General features: G+C 38.8%; 1 protein-coding gene across 1 annotated transcript in view; it reads left to right on the forward strand.

Moving 5' to 3' along the window:
- LOC107582920 (serine/threonine-protein kinase WNK4-like) overlaps positions 1–23967 on the forward strand; it is a 53667-nt gene continuing 29700 nt past the window's right edge. Inside the window, exons 1-2 of the mRNA XM_016268946.1 lie at positions 1–953; positions 19936–20108. Of these exons, the coding sequence (XP_016124432.1) occupies positions 315–953; positions 19936–20108 (812 nt within the window). The 5' untranslated portion in view covers positions 1–314. The remainder of the gene's footprint in view (positions 954–19935; positions 20109–23967) is intronic.

Below are 23967 nucleotides of genomic sequence, written 5' to 3' on the forward strand. Positions count from 1 at the left end.
AGGCACCAGCGTGCGCTCCGTGGATGCGCTCGAACCTCACGCAGTGATATTCAAATAACCGAATTTTTAACCTACAGTTGATTGCTTGCGTAATATGTCGACAGAACGTTAACTTGCGTTTGCATTTATTTTACAGTCATTTATTTTATACGTTTATATAATCTGCATTGCGCTCCTGGAGAAGTTCGGTCTTGAACTGTATTCGGTCTTGAACTTGAAGAGTATTTTGGGGCTAAATGTAAACGCATAGTTGTTATGGAGACATTATGAAAGGCAAAGACATGTAATGCACTATATTACGCGCTGCAATTTTAATGTTAACTACACAGATATCTACTACAATGTCACAGGCTGAGGTTGACATGGCTAGTCTTGGCTTCCCGAAGTTGCCTGCTGGTTTTGACGCGGACTCGTTCTTCCCAGCGCGCCTGCCGCCGAGGCGGAGGAGACACTCGGCGAACTCCAGGAGAAATTCCTACAGGTTTAACAAACTCCACACCATGGATGTTGAGCCCCAAGAGAGCATTGCATCTCTGACAAAAACTCTTTCGTGGTCAGCCGACAATATTTTATCGGAAAGTACCAACGAGGAGAAAAAGACAGACTCTTCTCCTCCAGTGTCACTTGCCTCCAGCTCTCCACCTGAGACGCAAGACTCGGACCCGCGACCCGCTGATACCTGGGCCACCGAGGAGCCCAGCGCGCAGGAGGCTGATGCCAGCTCGGACTCCGATGATGAAAGCACCGAGAAGAAAGCTGTTTTGTCAAGAGCCCTGTTTGAGAGTAAACGCGAGCAGGAGGAAAAGGATGAGGTTGAGACTAAAGCTGTGGCGACTTCACCTGATGGAAGATTTCTGAAATTCAACATTGAGATCGGAAGGGGGTCCTTTAAGACAGTCTACAAAGGATTGGATACGGAGACCACCGTGGAGGTTGCTTGGTGTGAACTGCAGGTAAGGAGGTTAAAGTTCAGTTACTTTCACGGGGGTCAACTTTTCGAGTAACCCAAATTGCCGTATGGCGCCCCTAGTCAATTAACTGTCGAATTGTCCAGTAGCCCCTTACTGCAGAACAAAGATCCAGGGGGCGGGGTTGGATCCACATCTAGGGGGTGGAGATGGTAGGTTTAGGGGTGGAGATGGGTGGGTTTAGGGATCGGGGGTGGAGACGGGTGGGTTTAGGTATATGTAAAGTGGGAGGAGTTGGATCTGGATCCAACCTCGCCCCCTGGATCTTGTGTTCTGCAGTGAGGACCATCTCGAATTGTTCAAGCAGTAATTCTTTTATTATCAGTAAATGTATGTAGAAGTTCATAGATGTGCATGGGATCATTTATTGGGTCACCAGGTAAGACAGTCAGTGAAACTGAATCTTGCAGTTAGCACCAGCAAGTGTTTTAGGAAGTGTTCTGTATGGTCTCACACTCTTATGATAATGAGGAAGGGGGGGATAAGAAAGGGTGTAAATAAAATATCAAGTTATGATAGCATTTAGATAGTCTTTGTGTCATACAATGACTGCGCCCCGCTGATATCTAAACTCACCCTATGATGAATGGACGAATGTATTTGTTATCTTTGCACGGCTAGTAATCAGATGCATCTGTTCTTCAATGGAAATGAGAGTAACACTGATGTCATGTTTTAGCTTACTTTGCAAGGCAGTTTTCATTAGCATGTGACATTACAGTCTAATCAAGGCAGTGGATTTCTAAAAAGTCACATTTTTATTTAGCTACAGATGACATACTGAAACTGTATTATCTCATCCTAAGAGGCAAGATCTCATCATGTGAAGTGTCAATAGGTTGATTAATGTGCGAGGCTTAAGACAGGAATGACTAGCTCAAGGTTATGTCGTTGAATGTTTTAGTGTTAAATATAGATGGGTTAACCTATTTTTATTTTCACCTCAGACAGTTATGTTTTTTTTTTTAAGAAAGTTTGAACTTTCATCTAGTTTTATAACTTAGTGTGGTTTGTCAAACACGGTTTATAATGCGGACAGTTCAGATTCTAAATTCTGATTAAACGAGTCATTCGAATCTATGGTTTCAGTGATTTTTAGGATGTGTGAAGGGGTCCATCACCTCTGGTAGCTTATTACTGTAGTATGAGCAGCACAGCGCTTGATAAAATCATGTGGATGAAATCTGCTGGATCTGTTATTTTTAACTTTACAAATTGATCTTGATTGAATGGAATGTAGACAGTCTGATATATCTTTCATTTTAGGTATAAGTATAGATGTGTTCTGATATTTTTTGTACACTGAATCCAAATCCTAGAATACTCCGCTGTGCATTAGGAAACTTCTTCTTCAGTGCTTAAAGCTGTGTTGGCTATTATATCCACCATCACAGGTAACCTGAGTATTGGGCACTGGACCTTCTCCCAGGCGTCCTTATGGTGCAATATGCAAGATGCCACATGCTGTGGTACTAGGCAAATTGCTGGGGTCATCAAGTACATTTTTCCAGCAAAAACCTGCATACTAAAACATGCTATGTTCATAGTACAGATGAATTGGCCCAAATCTGCAGCACAGATGTGATTCTAAACAATACTTTACAAATCTGATTTTGGCTAGTTCAATAAATCCCACTAGATCTAATATAGTGGTTGTCATTTGGTGGGTTGCAGGTCTGTTCAAGAAAGGAAACAGTGCTAAATGCAAACAATAAAATGTAATGAACTGTAGCTTTTTAAAAGGAGGATAAATTGCTTTCCATATAATTTTTTTGTTGACATCAAAGGTTGAATGTCCGTACTCTTCAGGTATCACTTGGTAAAAGTTAACCAAATTAGCCAGATGCCAACATGAGCACTTGCGGTCTTACCGACTTACAATGGCCGCCATATGCCCATGTCCATTAAGTCCACGAGACCGTAGGGTGTCCCATTTGTCATTTTAGTGTTCAGAAGGGTGCTCACGAGCGCCCCCTCTGCGGCCGTTATGCACCCTCGATCCGCACTTCTGCCAAGCCTGCACTGGGGCGAGCTTCGCAGCAGACTTCTACCCGACAGTCAAAGCGGCATTATGTCACAAAAGTGCGGACTCAGAGGAAGACCGCGAGGGTTTAGGTTGCCATTTGGGACAGGGCCATACTGTCATCCTCGAAAAGAATGAACAAAGCTATGCATCTGAAAGAAAACACAACCCAGACGACATTCAATACAGGTTCACTTGCAGTTATGATTATCAAATTTTTACTTAATGTTATATTTATGTTCAAATTTTTTAACTATTATTATTTTTATTTACATTTTATTTGGGAAGACATACTCACAAATAGCTACAGTTGTGGTCAACATTTTACATACACTTTGCAGTATCTGCAAAATGTTAATTAGGCCTATTTTACCAAAATAAGAGAGATCTTACAAAATGCATGTTATTTTCAAATTCTTTGGTTTTCCAGCATTTTTGTGTATTTGAACCCTTTCCAACAATTGGACAACTGAGGGACTTACATGCAACTATTACAAAAAGTTCAAACGCTCACTGATGCTCCAGAAGTTAAGGAGCAACAAGATGCATAAAGTAATTAATAAACTTTTTGAATTTGAAGATCAGGGTAAATTGAAGTTATTTTCTCTTCTGGGAAACATGTAAGTATCTTCTGAAGGGCAGTACTAAATGACAAAAAACATATTTAGGCAAAATAAGGAAAATTAGTTAAGTTAAGATTTTCAAAACAGTTTTGTTTATTTTTTTATGATAAACTATTTTGTTTGATAAACAGTGTTGGGTCATCACAAAATTTAGGCTCTGTAGAAAACCAGTTGAAAAACAGTACTATACAAAGAGCTCAGCTTAGACTTCATGTATTTCTTTAACTTCACTCATCACTGTGAAGATGCACATTACAATCATCATCATTCATTGCCAGTGGCACTTTTCTTGTACAAAACTGCTGTCAACACCGGTGCTCTGTAAATGACTAATGAATGCTTCTTTGGCTATTTTATTATTTTTCCTTGATGCATTCAGGCAGATATAGCAAAATATTGGATTTGAGTAAAAAAAAAAAATTCTGTCATCATTTACTCACCCTCAAATTGATCCAAATCTGTATCAGTTTCTTTCTTCTGTTGAACACAAAAGAAGATATTTTGAAGAATGTTGGTAACCAAACAGTTGCTGGTAGCCACTGACTTTCATGTTTTTCCATACTGGCTACCGTCAATGCTTGGAACAACTGTAAATGATGATAGAATTTTCATTTTTGGGTGAACTACAGTAAGTGTAGCTTTAGTGGAGGCATTGATTGTTCTGTTGACAGTGCTGTCAACAGCACTTGGACTCTTTTGTTGTACTCGCATGACATGTTGTCTGTCTCCTTAGAAAAGGATGCTTGTTTATCCTGTGAATGGGCAGGAAAGTGGTTTTGTGACTTTCCCAGACTGCCGGCCTCCGGTCATTCACAGAGCGCTTGTTTGCCCCTCACAGTTTTATCTGAGAAAGCCATTCCTCAGCAACCCTTTATCCCGCAGTTCATTTTTCTACCTGTTCGTCACACCTTCGATTGTGCCATTTACTGCCTGTGGTGCGTTCATTGAGCTAATCCTCTTGAAAGAGTAGAACATTTATTTTACCCAGAATGCAATGCTTAACTACCTTGCTAAATGGTCGTCTGGTGGAGGAGAGCTGCCATGGTGACAGTGGCTTATGGCTCCACACTCTGTGAAAATGAGACAAGCTTTGCTTTGAGACTTAATGCAGTTAATGGGATTGACTGAAGTCTCTTGCTCAGCGATTTCTCTTTCATGATGGCTGACACCCTTAAATGTGTGTTTAAGACCCCATGACTAGTGTTGTATATATATTGAATCATTTTAGGGAACTTTTTTCTAGAGAGCCGTAGGTTTTTACTTGTTATTTGTGTGGCACTTTGTGTTAAATTTTTTTTTTTATTATTATGAAAAGTACTTTATTAATACATTAAAATTGGATTGAAAAGGTTTCTCTTATATTCTGATGTTGGGTAAAAATTCTCTATATATGCATATGATATGTGTATTTAAAATTATTTTTATTCATATAATTATTTAATAATAAAAATAGTTTTTATATATATATGAATATATATATACGTGTATATACTGATTTCTGAAAGATCATGTAACATTGAAGACTGAAGAAATGGCTGCTAAAAATGTATCTTTGCCATCATATGAATAAATTAAATCTTAAAATATATTAAAATAGAAAACAGTTATTTCACATTATTACTGTTTTACTGTATTTTTGATCAAAGAAAGGTAGTCTTGGTGAGCGTAATAGACTTTCTTCAAAAATAATTTAAAAAATCTTATAATTATTCCATAATTATTCCTTTTGACCAGGAGTGTGTGTGTGTTCACTATTGAAAATGTAGGTTATAGATCTTATGTACATCTTAAATGTACTTAAAATATGAATAATATAATTAATATGATTTGTTTACTTATAAACCATGGTCTGATAAAGTACATTTATACGTTTTTAATTTGTCTTTTAACTGACTACGTTTACATGGACATCAGTAATCTAATTATTTACCTTATTCTAAATAAGCCAATATTATGATTACGGTGTTTACATGAATGACTTTTAGAATATTCCTTTCATGTTCCTGTTTTACGTGTTATAGTACATAATTCGATTAATGGCACACGTCATTACGTCCCCACGTGACGCCATCCGACGTCCCCTCCGGAATTTCACGCCTAAACATATTCGTCTTCGTGATGATGCCATGTACAGTTTTGGGTGTTTCATTTTTAATTTTATGAAAGCTTCAAGTGCAGTTAATTATTTGTACATGCATACAGACGACGGCGGTGTTGAAGCTCTTTATTTGCCGTCAAACATATTTTAAACGTATTAAAATCGGAGTATTGTTGTCCATGTAAACGTGCTGAATGTATAGACTTATTAATCTGATTATGTTTACATTCATGCCTATGTCGCCTCATTTCTGCTGCTCGCTGATTAGAAGCTGAGCATGCTGTGGTCATGTTGTCTAATTCACGTGGCTCAGCTGTGGGGTCTGATATTCTGTTTACTGTAGAGGGGTCACATGGGTGGAGATGGAGGGGATTGCATGTCTGTCAGGTGGTCGGGCTGGATAGAGATAGAATGTAACTGACAAGCCGGATGGAAAGAGGCTATTGGCCCAAGAACTTGGCAGACGTATGTCAAAGTGTGTAACAGATGGTTTATGGCGTGTTCATAGCTAGCTTAAGGTCAGCCAGTTCTGTAGGTGGGTTAATTTAATGAATTCAAAAAACCTTTGCACAACTAAAAGCCGAGTTTGATGTAATTATAGTTTTTTTAATGTACAGAAAGAAGTCTCTTATGCTCACCATGGTGGCATTTATTTAATCAAAAATACAGTGAAAACGGTAATATTATGAAATATTATTATTACAGATTAAAATAACTGTTTTCTATTTGAATATATTCCAAATTCTAATTTATTCCTGTGATGACAAAGTTGAATTTTCAGCAGCCGCTACTCCAGTTTTTTTTAATGATCATTAAATGCTGCATCGGTGAACATAAGATACTTTTTTCAAAACATTAAAAAAAAATCATAATTATTTCATAATTCTTTGTAATTTTTTCTTGTCGTCCATTCATGTACAAATTATTTTTAGTTTTAAGTAACTGTCATGTCACGGTCTATTTTTCAATAGCACAGCACCAATGGATCTTATTTATAGCAAAGTACATAAAATATATTTGCCCTTGTATTACAAAAAGGAGCTGCAGGCTTGTGGCTTTTGAAGGTGGATTAAATCAGAAAAAGTAATTCCCTCCCAAGCATTCATCAACTTTCTGAGCTGCAGGCTGCATAAGAAGTTACCAGCTTGCAATGCTTTAATAACCAGTCTGAATGTCTCTTGAGTTTCCCTTTAAATCCCAAATAAACTGTTTCACACCCTGCTTCAGTCCCTAGTTTTCAATGTAACTAATTTTCCTGTGTCAAGTCAATATTTTTGCTTAATAACTGTGTGATTATACATAGCAGCGCATGAAAGTCACAATTCTGATGGCTTGATTACAACCCATTGTAATTCAGCACAGCAGGTGGATTTCAGCTGATCCTTCTCATTTCACACCCTTTATCTCACTTATTCCAATGAAGTCAGACATGAAAAGCATTCATAAAAGGATAAAGGGCAACAACAGCTGGTACAAAGAAAATTTGTTATTCAACACATCATTAGAGGGCTGAGGCCGTGCCTTGCTTCGCCACACGTTCTGCTCTTGAATGACACTCTTCCTTTTTCGTCATTCCAGAGACTTCTCACACAAAGGCTGTGGCCTGAAGCTCTATTGGGGCATCAGTTGCACAGCATATCAGTTTTTTTTCCCAGGCAACAGTGAAACTATATCATGCTTTTCTCTTTTTGATTTCTATGTGGCGTCTCACAATGAGACTGAGGTTTTGAGGTCCCTCAGTTTTGTGGATTTTATGTCGGTTAGCTTACTAATGCTATACACTGTAAAAATAAATAAATAAATAATTATAAATAAAAAAAGATTATCTGAGTAGGCTATGTTTTACAAGAAAATACTATTTCAGTCTTTCAGCTTCTAAATTTCATATAATGTGATATAATATAATATAGAAAATTAACAAAAAATTTACTAAATTCTTATTCTAGAGAGCATTTTATTGCACAAACTTTTTGTACGCCTCTGCAAACAAGATGTACCATCAGCATATTTGGTCCAATTTTCTGCATATTATATATTATAAGTATTATATATGAAACTTATAAGTATAAATGTATATATTATAAGTACACTTGCATATACAGTAGATGACCTCAAAGACATTTTCCACAAACCTTCCATATTGATTTCATTCATTGTCGGATACTTCAGCAGTGTGACCTGAAGTATATTCCTAATGCTCAATATCAAGAAGTGCATCACTTCCTCCGAGAATCTTGCATGCTGAAGGGGCTGATTGTATGACATGTCATCACTTTCCATACATGCTTGACAGGACCGTTAGGCAGAAAACATATGCTTTCCGCTGATTTAGTCATGTTTTGGATTCTATACTGCAAGCTGACGGATTGGCCATTCCAAGCCTAGTGATGATAAGCTTCCCTTCAAACAAAAGTGGTAGGGCAAATTCTGCAACTATGGACAAATGGTCTTATTCAAACAATATAGATAATTAGTTGTGTGAGTCAAACATCCAAAACATCTCTGTCTGTCTGTATAGTTGTTTCAGTGGTGCAACATTCCTCTTAATTGCAACTTCCTTTGGCGGTGGTGTTGGTCACCCACTGTTTTATGAGGCACAAAGCTTGTGATTGTAGCTCAAACCCAGAATGCTGTATTTCACATGAAAGTATGAGCAGGTATTGAGGTGTTATCACCTCCAGCCATGAGAGTGACAGCAGACGACATTAACAGCGCTCATGCCGACGTTGTGTGTGACTGGTTTTGGAATGCCAAATTGCAGTGCTGGGGCGATATTAACTTTATCTTAATATCATCTTTCATTGGCATCAGATACTTCATATTCATACTTATGGGCATCTTGGAGATTATATTGCTTATGACCTTCAGTCTGCAACATTACAACTAATTACACTCAGAAATTGTAATGTCAAAAGTTTGGAATATTTAAGTTTTTTTATGTTCTTGAAAGAAATCTCTTATATTTACCAAGGCTGCATTTATTTGATCGCAATGAAAATGAAAGCAATTAGTAAAGACATTTATAATGTTTCAAAAGAATTCTGTTTCAAATAAATGCTGTTCATTAAAATTTCTAAGCACCAAAAAATTTTTCTACGTGGATAATCATAAGAACCATTATTAATAAATAAGCACCAGTAATAACTGATAATAATTGCGCCCGAATCATCAGAATGATTTCTGAAGGATCAAGTGACACTGAAGACTGGAGTAATGGCTGCTGAAAATTCAGCTTTGCCATCAAAGGAATAATTTACATTTTAAAACAGAAAACAGTTATTTTAGATTGTAATAATATTTCACAATATTACTGTATTATGATCAAATGCAGTCTTGGTGAACAAAAGAGACTTTTTTTCTAAAACATTAAGAAATGTTAATTATTTCAAAACTTTTGACCAGTAGTGTAGATCTAAAAGTGTTTTCTGTATCTTTACATTGGCTAATATGTGAACACATAATATCTACAAACTGTATCTTTTGTACATGCAAACAGGGCATTAAAGTCTTTTTCCTGATGGTTTCATGAGACCTCTCCACCTGTTTGTACTTTAAACAAACTACAGCTCTGCCCTGCCCTGCCCTTGTTGCTTAATATCAGCAAGACTGGACAAACCAGACACCAAACACAGGGAAATACTGTTCTTGTGACAGGTTTTCTGTCTTCAGGTATCAAATGTAATGATTAAAGGGATAGTTTACCAAAAAAAATAAAATTCTGTCCTCATTTACTCACCTATGTTGTTCCAACCCTGTATAAGTTTCTTTCCCTGTTGAACACAAAAGAAGATATTTTGGAAAAAGTAAGAAAACAACTGACGGTAGCCATTGACTTCCATAGCATGGGGGGAAATTCATTAGAAGTCAATGGCTACCGTCAACTCTTTGGTTACCAACATTCTTCAAATGATCTTCTTTTGTGTTTAACAGAAGAAAGACACTCATACAGGTTTAGATCAAGTGGAGAATGAGTAAACGATGACAGAATTTGCATTTTAGGGCGAACTATCCCTTTAAACACTGTTATTTTTGAAAGAGAGCTGTGAGGTTATGGGCAGCACTTCTAGCCTTAGGTTATTCTTGAGACAGACACAGTAACAGTGTTTGTGAGCTGAAAGTTAAATACACATGACAAACCGGATTAAAGTTAAATCTTTTTGCAAATAAGCACTAAATGACCCATGACATAGTTAGAACGAGTCTTAGCTCCAGATGGAACATATATATAACATATATGTACAAATAAACAGAATTGTGGTTGGTCACTTTACATGTCAATCAGATTGTTGTCACCTCCTGTTTACTTGGGCTGTTTTTGACAAGAATAATGAGTTAATGCCGCATTTAAAAAGTACGCAAAACTAGGTTAGGACTTCACCACTGTAAATCACGAGAAGAGGTTTGGCTGAACCAGACGGAAGAAGTTTTATTGGCTTTTAGCATTTGGCCACTAGACCGTGTGTTATTCTTTTCTTTTTATACACATCTTCCTGTCTGAAAGGGTGTCATAATTTACAGTGTCCTCCGACGTGGACATCTTCCAGATATTATGCGTCAGTGAGGAGCCAGTGGGATTAGCAACAGGTGAATGTAGGATTTTCATAGAGTTGCTATTGATGGTATCTCATCAGATCTGTTGCTGTCTGTACTGCTACAGTACTTGTGGTCTTATAATTTTCCCCCAAGTCCAGCCTGAAAAATGTCTTGTCTTCTGGAAGATGTCATGATGTGTTGCTTGCATATCTGTGCTGTATGGAAAGTGTAAATGGGATTCCTTGAAGCAGATCATTATTTGTGTGCAACAGAGTAATTCTTGGCTGTTTTGACTCCTTTAAACATTTTATAAGCTCTTTGTGAATTATGTATATACCTACAATGAACACATTTAGACCAGCACACAGCAGTTGTGTGCAGTCAGGTTGAGATTGTATCCTTATGCATTTTGTTTTGTGTTTTTAGGGGTGGTGTTACAAAGGACGGTGTGAATGCCAAGCGAACCAGGACTAAATGTATAGTTTTCTTTTTTGGTCCAGACAAACTACAAGTGTGAACACAGTCTTAGTTACAGTGACTGATACTTAGAATGGCAAAACTGTCAAAACAGTACATCTCCATTTTTTTCCTTCTCTGTAAAATCTTCTCTGTTTTGGTGCTGTTTTTGGTGCAGGTGCCCAGCAGTAGATCTCAGCTGGTTTTAGTCATGCTACAGATATGTTAGTCTGTGTGAATGAGATAACAAAAGCAAAATAGGCTACACATACCATTGTCATTTATATATCAACACTCCCTTCCCCACCACTGACAAAAATACACTCGTGGCCGTTAAAGGGAATTTTTGAGACTTTTTATGTGCAACTGAGTCTGTAACACTGTGTATTTTTATGTATTGACTTAAAAACATGTGACCTCTGTGTGTCTTTTGAGATTACATCAGATCTGGTGTTGTCATCCTCTGATCACTCGTTTACAGTAACATGAGTATTTTAGTACAAAGTGTTGCAAATTCAGATGAGTCAGAATAAAAAGTTGTCGTATATCTGGATCCTCAACATTGTGTGGCCTTTTCAATATGTGAGCCATTATATTTTTAATATGGCTGCTAATAAAATAATTTGAACAAATGAAATTAGATTAGTTAACCATTACCTATATAGTTGCTTATATTGTATGTAGTTGGAGTACATATAATTTTTTTTAAACACTTTTTAAAATTAATGTTTTGTGCCTCCCTAGTAGTATTGCCAAAACAATACATAAAAATATGATACTAATGTCCAGAAATGTTACGAGAACAGTTACTAGAAAATGTGTAATGAACTCGAAATGTACACAATTTGTAATAATGTGATCCACTGACTCAAATCTGTCATAGTTCTAGTTGTTTATAGGCTGAATTGCCAAAAAAAAGAGAAGTTTTTTTTTTTACAAAGACCTTCCAAGCCACAATTGTATGGAAATCATGTTTTTTAGAAATGTGTTTCAGTCAGTTTGGATTAGATTGGATGATAAGCAGTTTTATAAATATTAGATTAGAAGTTTTACGTCATTCAGGATGCACTACAATTACAGCATGTAATAATTCAGCTGCGCAAACTTGTCCTTAGACACATGAATACAATTTACACACGCCCCCGCACATGCAAACACACACACACACACACACACACACACACACACGCAATCTGCCTGCAGTAGTGTTTGTTCTCTTGTACACACACCCTGCAGTCCTCTGTACGGTTCACACATTCATTCGGCCTTTTGTAAGGCTGCTCGCTGTTTTGTTTCTGTATAATTAAACAACAGCAGCTGTCTTCGATGGAGGCTGAGAGTTCACATTCAGAACTATCAACCAATTAGAACGCGTGACCCCACTAGATTCAAACGTAAATTAAATCTGAGCCATACTCTGATATATTGTTTAGTCAATGGCTAAACAAACATGGAGAATAACACATTTCATGGGTTGTTTTGGCAAATTACTGTTACCAGAGCTTAAAGAGAAGGTTCACTCACCCTCACGTCTTTCCAAACATGTCTGTCTTTCTTTCATGTGTGGAATACAAAAGAAGATATTTTGAACAATGTGTCCACTGTTTCCATCAACACAATGGAAGACATTTTTTCAAGTTCATTTTTGGGTGAACTACAATATACCTTTAGGGACAAAATACTAGCATGCTTCAATTTCTGTGCACAATATCTAAATGTCTATATGCATGCAATACACAACCTACTACAGTACAGTACTACTCTGAATGTGTATTATGCAACCAGTGCACACTGTGAAGAATATTATACCCCGCAATGTGATTGACCTGACTTTTCATTTCCAGCATGATGAGTCAAGATTCATTCGTTCTTATTCACTCAGGTCAAGAGCAGTGTACTAATGCGTGTTCATTTGGGAGATATTATTACACAATATTGATATTACCAGAGGTAATATAACAAACATATGAATGCCAAACAGAGGGTTGCAATGCAATTAGTCTTGAATTAAGAGATTTATATATATTTTTAATCCCACGTGAAATGTTAATAGCAAAATGAGCTTCCAATTGATTTTGAAATGACCTCATGCTGTGTTCAAGTGCTTCTGGGAAGTTTGCATTTATGAGCTCATAATTACGATTTGATGTGCGTTCAAGAAAAATGAATGCAGTGGCCAATTTCTTTTTCCTTTTAAGCACTGCTGCACATTTTAGTTATAAAAGCTTGTTGTTTCATAAACCAGCTAAAAGGTGATATTCTACATCAAACAAGTTGTACTGTCAACATTCACAATTACTTAATAACTTATGATCAATACCGTTATGTTTCCTACATAGTTCTTTATTTGACACAGAAAGTCCAACTCAGAAAATTCATCTTTTAATTATGATACTTCCGACTTGACTTGAGCGCAATACGTTATAAGAGGTCATTTTCGACCGCTGAGTGCGTCAGTGCTCTGCAGTAAAAGTGTTTTGATATATACGGATTACATTAGTGACAGTTCAAACTGAGATAAACCTGAAGTTTATGATCCCTCATGAGAAGATAAAATGTTATGTTGTATTGTTGGCATTGCATTTAAATCTGAATGTCATTTTGTCTCATAACATTGGCACTAAAATTTAGTCCTGTCATTTCCAGTCATGTTGACCGTGTGGCATGGGGTGCAATACGTTATAAGAGGTCATTTTCGACCGCTGAGTGCGTCAGTGCTCTGCAGTAAAAGTGTTTTGATATATACGGATTACATTAGTGACAGTTCAAACTGAGATAAACCTGAAGTTTATGATCCCTCATGAGAAGATAAAATGTTATGTTGTATTGTTAGCATTGCATTTAAATCTGAATGTCATTTTGTCTCATAACATTGGCACTAAAATTTAGTCCTGTCATTTCCAGTCATGTTGACCGTGTGGCATGGGGTAAGCTGTACAGTGGGGCGTCCCACGTATGTTCATTGATCTTGGTAATTTAAGTTTGACTTAATAACAGAGGTAATTTACACGTAGAACTCTTAAAAGTACAGTAGCAAGTTATAACAGAATTTATTATAACAGAATGCATAGGCTTGTGGGAAAATATAAGAAGCTGAACAAGTGCACAATATGTCTTCTTCTTAAGAAAGACAAGTGTCTAGGGAAGAATATGTGGCCTTGCTCTTGCATTTCATGAGTATTTATTTGAATAATTCATTATACTGTATAGGAAAGTTATTTACAGGATTGTTTAATTGTTATCTTGCATTTACAGAACATAGAGCAGCATTTTAAGGGCTGGAAGCACTCAATCAGGTTAGTCGTCTGTTCCACATTGAGTTTCCTTATAGTGTTTTGCTCGGATCATCAGCTACACTGCCAGTGTTTAATTGCTGTGTAAGATTTATTGCACACGCCCTATGCATATTAGAACTGTGAGTCATGGTTCCTTCTCTGTGGATGGATAATGTGATGGAAAATGATTTAGAAATGAATGCGAGTAATTTGTCATTCTGTCAATTTGTTACCGATTTATATCATTACCTGGTATTGCCACTGTGGGCCGTGCATGCTTGTTCAAACTCTATTAAGTAACACTTAGCGATGAGAGAGAGTCACTTTTAAATCTTTGGAAGAGTGTTAATGTATGTATATATATAAAAAAAGATTTATGTCGTCATGGTTTATATTATATTATTCAGTGGTTGCTTAGAAATTTGTTGTCCACATGTCGTGCAATAATTTGAGCACTAATTTGATTTTTTTTTTTTTTTTTTTTTTTTTTTTTCGATTTATATCATTACCTGGTATTGCCACTGTGGGCCTTGCATGTGGTGACGCTTGTTCAAACTCTATTAAATAACACTTAGCGATGAGAGAGAGTCACTTTTAAATCTTTTGAAGAGTGTTAATGTATGTATATATATAAAAAAAGATTTATGTCGTCAAGGTTTAGATTATATTATTCAGTGGTTGCTTTAGAAATTTGTTGTACACATGTCGTGCAATAATTTGAGCACTAATTAGATTTTTTAAATTGAAATCAGTGTCTTACTGTGGTGTCATCTACAGTGCATTCCAAAAGTTTGGAAACACCCTTTGTTTCAAAGTGAGCGTTTGGTAAATATCAACATAAATCCTTCCACATTTCTTGCCATAAGTGGATTGACGTAACTAATGATTTTCTGTTTTTATTACATAATACAGTCAGACAATGATGCCTCATTAATTCTGTGATATAGACTAAACACATGTGTTTGTTTTTTGAAGAGTATTAAGTAAGATTTACTTGGTTGCCAATTAAGGTTAGAAGGCAATTGAGCAATTAGAATACATAATTTGTATTTGTATTATTATTATAAATATAAATAGTATAATATAATTCGTTTAATATAAGTAGTTTTCCCTGTTGGAAAAATTAGACTGAGCTGATCAGCCATCACAAAATAAAAGGATAGTAAAAAGATGTTTGTATTTCAGATGCATTTAAATGGCACATAAAACAAAACAAACAGTGGTTAGTCATTTTATATGTCTGTCAAACATGATTTCCAGTTTACATTCATATTCACTGGCTCCAGGCCAGTTCTTGGGCCAGAATAAAAAGACTTTAGATTAAAAACCTACATTTATCCATACTGTTTGGTATTAAACATGTCAAACCAGGTCAAGTTGATATATTAACTTAAAACTGCCCCTCAATACTGTAGTAAATAGACGCTGCCTGAAATATATGAAAAAATTGTTCCCTTTTACTGCTGGAAAACAATAAACCCTTATAGTTCTGCCAGTCATTTAACAGCCTGCAGTTGCCAAAGAAAAACACTTTGATTTACGTTAACTTAAGTATGATCAAACACTTTATGTCCTTATTCTCAGAGTCTTTATGTCCTTAATACTCCATGCTTCTATAATAAAAATGAACTATCATTCTATTGATGGCTGTTTTTTTGTCGCTGGCTCTGACTTTAGCTGTTATCCCGGGTGTATGTGGTAATCTAGTGCTGCCAGAGGCTCCAGTGAAATCTTATAATAAGGAAGATCTAGATGTGCAGGATCCCCAGTCTCTTTTATAGATCTGAGAGCTTTATGAGCGAGATGCTGCTTTAATGAGACATTCCACCAGACAGCCTCCCTTCCCTCAGGCAGGACGTGCACACTCGACTAGTAAAGGGGAATGAGTCACGCCAACGCCTCCAGCACAACTTACTATCATTTAGAAGCACAAACTTCTGGAGGAAAATCGATCATAAAGGATTGTGTTATTAGCTCCTATGAAAGCCAAGGGAATACAAACAGCACATGACACGTAGTACGTTATTAGGTATATTAATCGAATGACCTAAATTCTTCACATATTTTGAGTAATGTGTTTAAGCACTATAAATATACAGTAAGTTCATCATTGTCATAATATTATGTTTGATATACTGTATATATATATATATATATACAGTGGGTACGGAAAGTATTCAGACCCCCTTACATTTTTCACTCTTTGTTATATTGCAGCCATTTGCTAAAATCATTTAAGTTATTTTTTTTCCCTCATTAATGTACACACAGCACCCCATATTGCATTGTCATAATATTATGTTTGATATACTGTATATATATATATATATATATATATATATATATATATATATATATATATATACTCATTAAAGTGGTATTAAAGTTACATTTTCGATTTTTGTATTGTTTGGTTTTATATTTATCTTTTTATGTTATTTTTACTCGAGATTTCTTCATTAAATGATTTAAATAGTGTAATGAATTTTTCAGTTAGTTTTACTTTTAAGGAAGCAATTAACTTTAATTGCTGGCTTAAGGGGAAAACCAATTGAAAAATGTATCTTCCTTGTGGCAGTTCTTATCTTTTCTTTTTATTTAACATGCTATTTCTCTTCACGGACACATTTGTGGGAAGTCAATGATGTTTTCTTAGAGCTGAAACAGCTTGTTCCTGATAAAGAGCAGGGCTTTCTAACCCACACACATGCTCAAACAATACTACATCACATCCTCCATTCTTCCCAGTTTATGATCTGTGCTGTAAATGCACATTGCACGTGTGTGCTGTTTCCCGCGTCTGGAATACGTTATATGTCTGCTTTGACGTCACGGCCGCTCTTAGAAACACCAATCACAGCCCACCAATGACCGCCATCATAAACTACAATTACAGGTTCTGCGTTACCAAGCCAGTTTAACATGTTCTCTGTTTATGCATTTTTGGACATGCTGAAGTAAGGAAACCCCACTTCATAGTATATTTTAAGACCTTTTCTTGTTTGCATGGGCATTAGACTTTGTGTTGCATAATGGCTCATGGAGTGTGTTTAACAGGTGCGTTGACTCGTGGTGCTGAGTTTCCCACACTTGGGATTGATGAATGTGCAAATAAGATTATTTAAGTATCAAGGACAATTTTTTGCTGTCATGTAAAAACGACTCCGGTGAGACAGACTCTTAGTTTGGATGGAAAGTCCCTGAACTGATGAAGAGATGTCATGAGCAGTTTTTGTCTTAAAAGCTAAATTAGACAGTAGATTTGGTCACAGATTTCCCAATTTAATTTAGATTCAAAAGCACTTGATTTGATTTGAGTCCAATTTTGATGGCAGTGTTTCAAACAGTAGCTTGTCATGTTGTGTTTTATTCCTTAGTTCATTAATTTTGGAAACTGGGCTACACTGGTGTATGTTTTTGATTCCCGAAAAAGAACCGACTCAGTCATTTGTTCTTATATCGGACTACACTGGTCATGTTGTTGTTTTGGCATGCAGCCTGTGAGAAGAAAATCATGTCCAAATGTCCAAAACTGTCTGTCAGGTTTTCAGTAATGTATTTTAAGATGCACTTATGCATTGTAGCATAAACAAACTGTACTAAAAAGATGTTAGCTTTTTTTTTTTAAATGAAAGGCAAGACTTGCATTCCTATAGCCTCCATATTGAGTGTTGTGATTTTTCCCATTCATATTTCTGTGAGTGGTCAGTTTCCTCTCTAGTAAAACTCAAGGCAGTCATTCTGAGTGTGGTCCCATTAGTGGTTAGTTTAGTGCTAAATTGTACTGGCAGCCACAGCTAAGAACTAGTCCACTAACCACCAGAACTGGGCTTCTGCCCGAGACTATGCTACATACCAGGGAGCACAGATTAGAAGAACATGTTTTATAGATTCTTCATCCAGTCAGACACGGCAACATTTTGTGATTATTATATTATATTATATTATATTATTATATTTATAATGAGAGAATTATACCATGAAAGTGTTTTGCTGATGAGCATGACCACGTGAACAGTAGATATTTTCTGTTTTTCTTTTCTTTCTTTTTTTAAGCAATATCTAAACACTTTTACTACGAAAAATGATTTCTTTTTTAAATGGTTGTAATTACCCAATTATTTTTATTTCCATTTTTTTATTATTATTTCATGTAAATAATTATGCATATTATCGGATCTAAGCAGTTCATGATTTTATTGATAAATATACATTTTTTATCTTAAAATATACACAATTTTTATGCTACTTTATTAGCAATTTTGGTCTTGAAGCAAAGCAACCACTTATCCTGATTAAACAAAAACCGTTGAGAACCACTTATTGTGTAGCAAAGTCAGTTGAGAACCACTTATCTGAGGGGAAATTGTGGGTGGGCAGGTAAAGCAAATGAGGGAAGGAGAGAGTAAGTTTCACACAGCTGTTTTTCCAGGACTGTAGCGGGGTACGTCCTGAAATAGCGTTGTCACAGATGCAACAGCATTCCTCAGCAGCTCTGTCTAGCATACAGGACACTGAATCTTCTTTTCTACTTTCCTTGCAGTACCATATTACCACATTACTCTTATTAATGCACTCTCGACACACTCATGCACTCTTCACCCCTCACTCCCACCAACTTCATCCAAACCTGTCAAGATTGTCCTCATCTGCCTTGGTTACATAACCAACTGTCTTTGCCCCACATTCAGGATGTTTCAGTTCTATCAGAAAGATGTTATCCATTAGACTAAGCACCTGAAATTAGCCTTTTCACTGAGCATTTCAAAGTTTTGCACTCACGGTAGGCTTGTCTACCTAAAGCAATAAACATATTTCATGCGTGCGCTCATTCTGGACAATCAGTACTCTGTGTGAAAGATGAAAAACATCCAATTTGAGTGTGTTTTTGCTTGTTAAAGACTAACAACCATGAGCATGAAGCAGTCATTGGTCCGGTTGACCTGTCACCTGTCTCAGGGGTCCGAGACTGAAAGGACAGGTTAAGCTGTCTGGAGAGCCAGATGTGGAAATGCAAACAAACTCTGGGGTGCCATATGTGTTTTGACCAACAACTTCTGTCAACTACTTCCTTCTCTTGCAGAAAATTATGCAGTTCAGCCTTTAAAGCCAAAAGCTGCAAATCAAAGTTATGAAAGAAGACAGCGCTGTCAGTTTTTCCATGTGCTTAGCACAGATTATTTTTGCATAGACTGTGTGCCAGTTTATGGATTTGGCACATTTTGACATCTACTGCATTTCTGATACTTCAAAAACACAGAATAGCTGCTAACAGTAATTTAGTAAGTTGTGTTTTGATTTGTCAGGGAATTCTGGTGCGTTTATTCTCAGTTTGAAGTGCCATTCTGAAACTTCTGTCTCAAGTGACCCATGAAGTTTAGGTAAAAAAAAAAAAAAATTATTGCATGGATAATTTTATGTCAATTTTTGACCTCCCAAATTGCTCCATGCACTGTTATTTTTTAAGTACAAGGAACAATATTTCAATGAAACAATAATAGCTTGAACACCTTCCACCCCATTTTAACCCTAACCTCCCTCTGAAATGAGAAGGATATTATTGGTTTATAAGAACATTGTTCAAACCCCCAACCCTTAACCTAACTGTAAAACTTTATTAGTTAATAGGAATGTTGTTCCAGGGCTAGCCAGGAATATGACCTACTTGGGTAGATTGCATTTAACTAGTTAAACGTCAAAGAAAATTGACTAAATGGCAAAAAAAGACTAAATAACAACAGTTCTTAAAGTCAAGAAATTAAGGTTGGTTAACAAATGTTGTTTTGAATTCCCAGCCACTTAAGTCACTTTCAGCATGAATGACGTTCAACTTCAGTTGTCATAGACCTGTCCTACAAGTCACAAAGTGTACAGAGCTCCACAGACTCAATGTCCCATCATGTATGAACATGAATGAACTAACCCATAAATTTACTTGAAATATGTGTCTCTTCAACAGACCCGAAGGCTGACGAAAGTGGAACGGCAGCGGTTCAGTGAAGAGGTGGAGATGCTGAAGTGCCTGCAGCATCCAAACATTGTCCGTTTCTACGACTCCTGGAAGTCCACCATGAAAGGACACAAGTGCATCATCCTTGTGACGGAACTCATGACGTCAGGGACACTGAAGACGTAAGTTCAGTCCAAGTATTGTTGTGTAAAATTGCTATAAAGTACTTGCAGATGGTGTGGCCATTAAGGATGCCAGTACAAAGACAGGAAAAGTTCTCTCCTGTAAATGGACTGTTCATTCTGTGTATTCTCACACGAGACACTGAAGCCCACTGTCGGAATAATAACTGTGCTTTGTCATTTTGCAGACACTTTTATCCAGAGTTGCCAACCATAGAATAATTGCAGTAATTTGGAAAAGTGTCTTGCTCAATAAATAGAATATTGTAGGGTTTTTTTTGCCTCACACTCCCTCACAACCTCTGATGGATAACAACCCAAATCGATCAAAACTATGCCACCACCATAGTTTAAATGTATATCCCTCTAATGTCACTGTTCATTAACAGTGGCTCCATCCCAAATGGCACCACACTTTGTGACATAATGTTGCACATAATGGTTTTGAAGGTTGCATAGCAGGAGCACCATAAAATGACAAATAGAGGAATGAAATGAAAGTCCACAGCTCTGTTCCAAGCCTAGTGATCTTTCAAACTGCCAACTGCCTACGTGGTCCACCAAAATATTGCTCTGCATGGGAGACTGAACTCTCAATTGATTTATGTAGAGCTTGTAGCGCTAACAGTGCAACACCCTAATGATGCATTCTGTAATTGCCTTCTTCATGAAAAATACACATGATGCTGCCTTAGAATTTAAGAAAAAACGTCTCGGGTTACTTATGTAACCATGGTTCCCTGAGGGGAACGAGACACTGCGTCCTCTAGGGGTCGCTATGGGGAACGCCTCGTCGTGACCCATGTCTGAAGCCTACATTGAAAAAACACCAACTTGTTTGGCCGGCGACAGCCATGACATCACTACCGTTGCAACTAGTACAAACTTCTTCGTCTGAAGCTTGTGTCCGCAGCATGGCACAAAAACTAGAGGACGCAGTGTCTCGTTCCCCTCAGGGACCCATGGTTACATAAGTAACCTGAGACGTTCCCTTTCGTGGAACTTCGAACTGCGTCCTCTAGGGGTCGCTATGGGGAACGGTATACCCACGCCGCCATGCTGAGGGGAGTGCAAGCCAGAACCATGGCGAGCCACTAAGTACCAACTACACCATATCGCTATGGGAGTTGCCCCTGTCCTGGACTTAGACGGCTGTCAGTGACATTACTCCCTACGGCCAGAAGCTTAGGCTGCCAAGGGACATTACTAGAGCCTCACAGTGTGCAGGTCCCACTGGGACAAGATTGGTAGTAGAACCCAGGCTACCAATAGTCTACCACGAGAGTCAGTCTCTCGAGATTGACCTCTGGTGTAATGAGTGCGGCTGGATCGGTGCCCAGAACTGCGGGATGGCAGGGGCCACCGTACCAGCTGTGCCAAAAAAGCCTCCTCGGAGGCGGCGCCAGGGCCTAGAATCATGAAGGATTCCTTCCAGGGAATACGACCAAGAGCCTACTTATTGGATCAATTACTAGTCTTGGCCTGTCACCCAGGGCTACCTCACTTTGCAGAAGGACCTGTCTCAACAGGCCTCTAGTGGAAACACCCTGCCAGAGCAGGTATTCGAGGATACCATGAGGAGTGGGTCCCAGGCGGAACCGGGGTTTTAGACCACTCAGAAAAAGAGAACGAAGCTGTGCGCGTAACTCTTACCATATAGGATTTTAGAGAAGTGGGCAAAGTAGAACGTGCGCACTTACCACTTTCGTGGAATTTCTAGAAAAGTGGGCAAAGATACCGTGCCCACTTACCACCATGTGGATTTTAGAATGTCCATATGTAGATGGATACAACCGTTCTAGGGGGTTCTCGTGGCACTTCTGGAGGGCAGCCTATAGATGGAACTCTGAGTAGTCATCAGTCTCACCTACGGCTATCACGCTGGCGTGGCTAGCCACGAACCTGGATCTGAGGGAGCAGACATCCATTCAGCGGGAGCTCGACCTACAGCACGTTCCATTGGTGGAACAGCTAGCAGTTATCAGCTGGGGGAGCAACACGCCCAGTTCTCACCGAGAAGGGGACTCGACCCGCAGCACGTTTCAACTAGCGGAACCAGCTAGTAACAATTTCGGCGTGGGAACACAGGCCTGGTCCTCAGACGCCCAGGGGGCTCGACCCTTACTAATGCCGGGTTTTCCCCGGCTGGCAGTAGCTCATTCTAGCTGGGGGAGCCCAACCCACCTCTCACCGAGAGGGGGGGCCCCCAACCAGCAGCATGATTAAAAATCAGAGGGGTAGCATACTGCAGGCTAGCCACATCGCCAGCGCATCAGGGAGGCGGAGGACGGCCAAACCCTACTGATGCAGCTGGTACGAGGTCTTTCTGGAAGACAGCGAGCTCAAGCCTCTCATGAAAGAGGCACCTCCGTTTTTCCTCAGCGGAGGAATACTGTCCCCATTCCCGGTGACGAAGTCCGAAAACGCGTAACCCTCACCGTACAGGATTTTAGAGAGGTGGGCAAAGAAGAACGTGCGCACATACCACTTTCGTGGGATTTTAGAGAAGTGACAAAGCATAGTGTGCACACCTACCACCTGGGTGGAATTTTAGACGGGTGGCAAAGCCTCACGTGCCCACCGACCACTTCCGTGGATTTTAGAAAGTGGCAAAGGATAACGTGCACACTTACCACTCATGTGGATTTTAGAAGGTGCGCAATATGAGCACTCTTACCCTAATCTCCGGATTTCCTTAGGGTTCTATGTCACCCGGACGTAATGGCCGGTCGGGAACAGCAGCTCCAGCACCCTCCTCAGAGGAGTGATGTCTCCAGGGTGTGTCGACCAAGACACACCATTTAAGTGGGACCCAGGGTACCGGGGTGTTACCCCACTCTGAAACAAAGGGAACGAAGACAGCACGCGTAACCCTTACCTTCACAGGATTTTAGAGAAATGGGCAAAGAATCCCGTGCCCATTTACCACCAACGTGGAATTTTAGAAAATGGGCAAAGCAACACGTGCCCATCTACCAGCTATGTGGATTTTAGAAAAATGCGCAAAGCTTCACGTGCACATTTACCACTCACGTGGATTTAGAGAAATGCGCAAAGCCTTGCTTTACGTGGACATCTTACCATATTATCTGGATTTTAAGTTCATGGAAACCCGACCATATCGGCCTGCTGGAAGCGGCCGGCTCACACATCTCAGTGATGATGGGAGCTCTGCCTAAGACAGCCTTACACAGGAGGATCCTGGTGATGCCCCCTGTACCTCCCGTCCGTTGCCTCAGCAAGACGGAATACGCCGGTGGCCAGGAAGCCCCTCGGGGCGCCCAGGCACTGTAGCCCAATCCGGGTGCATCGCAGCGTGGCCCCGGGGGCCTGATGTTCACGAAGGATCCCACAAAAACCCGTGTTTGGCCGCATGCTCCAGGAGGATTGAAGCCGGAGTCCAGCTTTTTATCCCCCCGCCTGGACATATGTCGACGAGTGAACGCCTACTGCAAGTAGAGCACCTGGCTTCTGAGCCCAGCAACGGCACCTCACCGAGGGCGTCTAGCAAGGGACAGAAACGTACAGGTCCCGGGAAACACTGCAATGGAACTATAGAAGGTTACGCACACACAGCCGTCCGTCCTCAATATACAGATATCATGGTATTTGGATCGTACTCACCCCCATGACTTCTGTACTGGAGCTCTGCTCCGAGGCTCTTATGACCGGATCATGCTGCAGGTACCTTTATACATTCTCTAAGGTTATTTTTACACATGACCACCTCGGTCTCCCATTAGTATACATGCTCTCAAGATATATGGATCATACTCACCCACAAGGCTTGTTGCCGGAGCTCTGTCCGGGGATCTTTTGACTGGACCATCAGTCAGGCGGTTACTATGATCTAGCCATA

The sequence above is a fragment of the Sinocyclocheilus grahami genome, unplaced genomic scaffold (assembly GCF_001515645.1).
Source record: "Sinocyclocheilus grahami isolate Dianchi unplaced genomic scaffold, SAMN03320097.WGS_v1.1 scaffold48.1, whole genome shotgun sequence".
In the NCBI taxonomy this organism is placed as follows: Eukaryota; Metazoa; Chordata; class Actinopteri; order Cypriniformes; family Cyprinidae; genus Sinocyclocheilus; species Sinocyclocheilus grahami.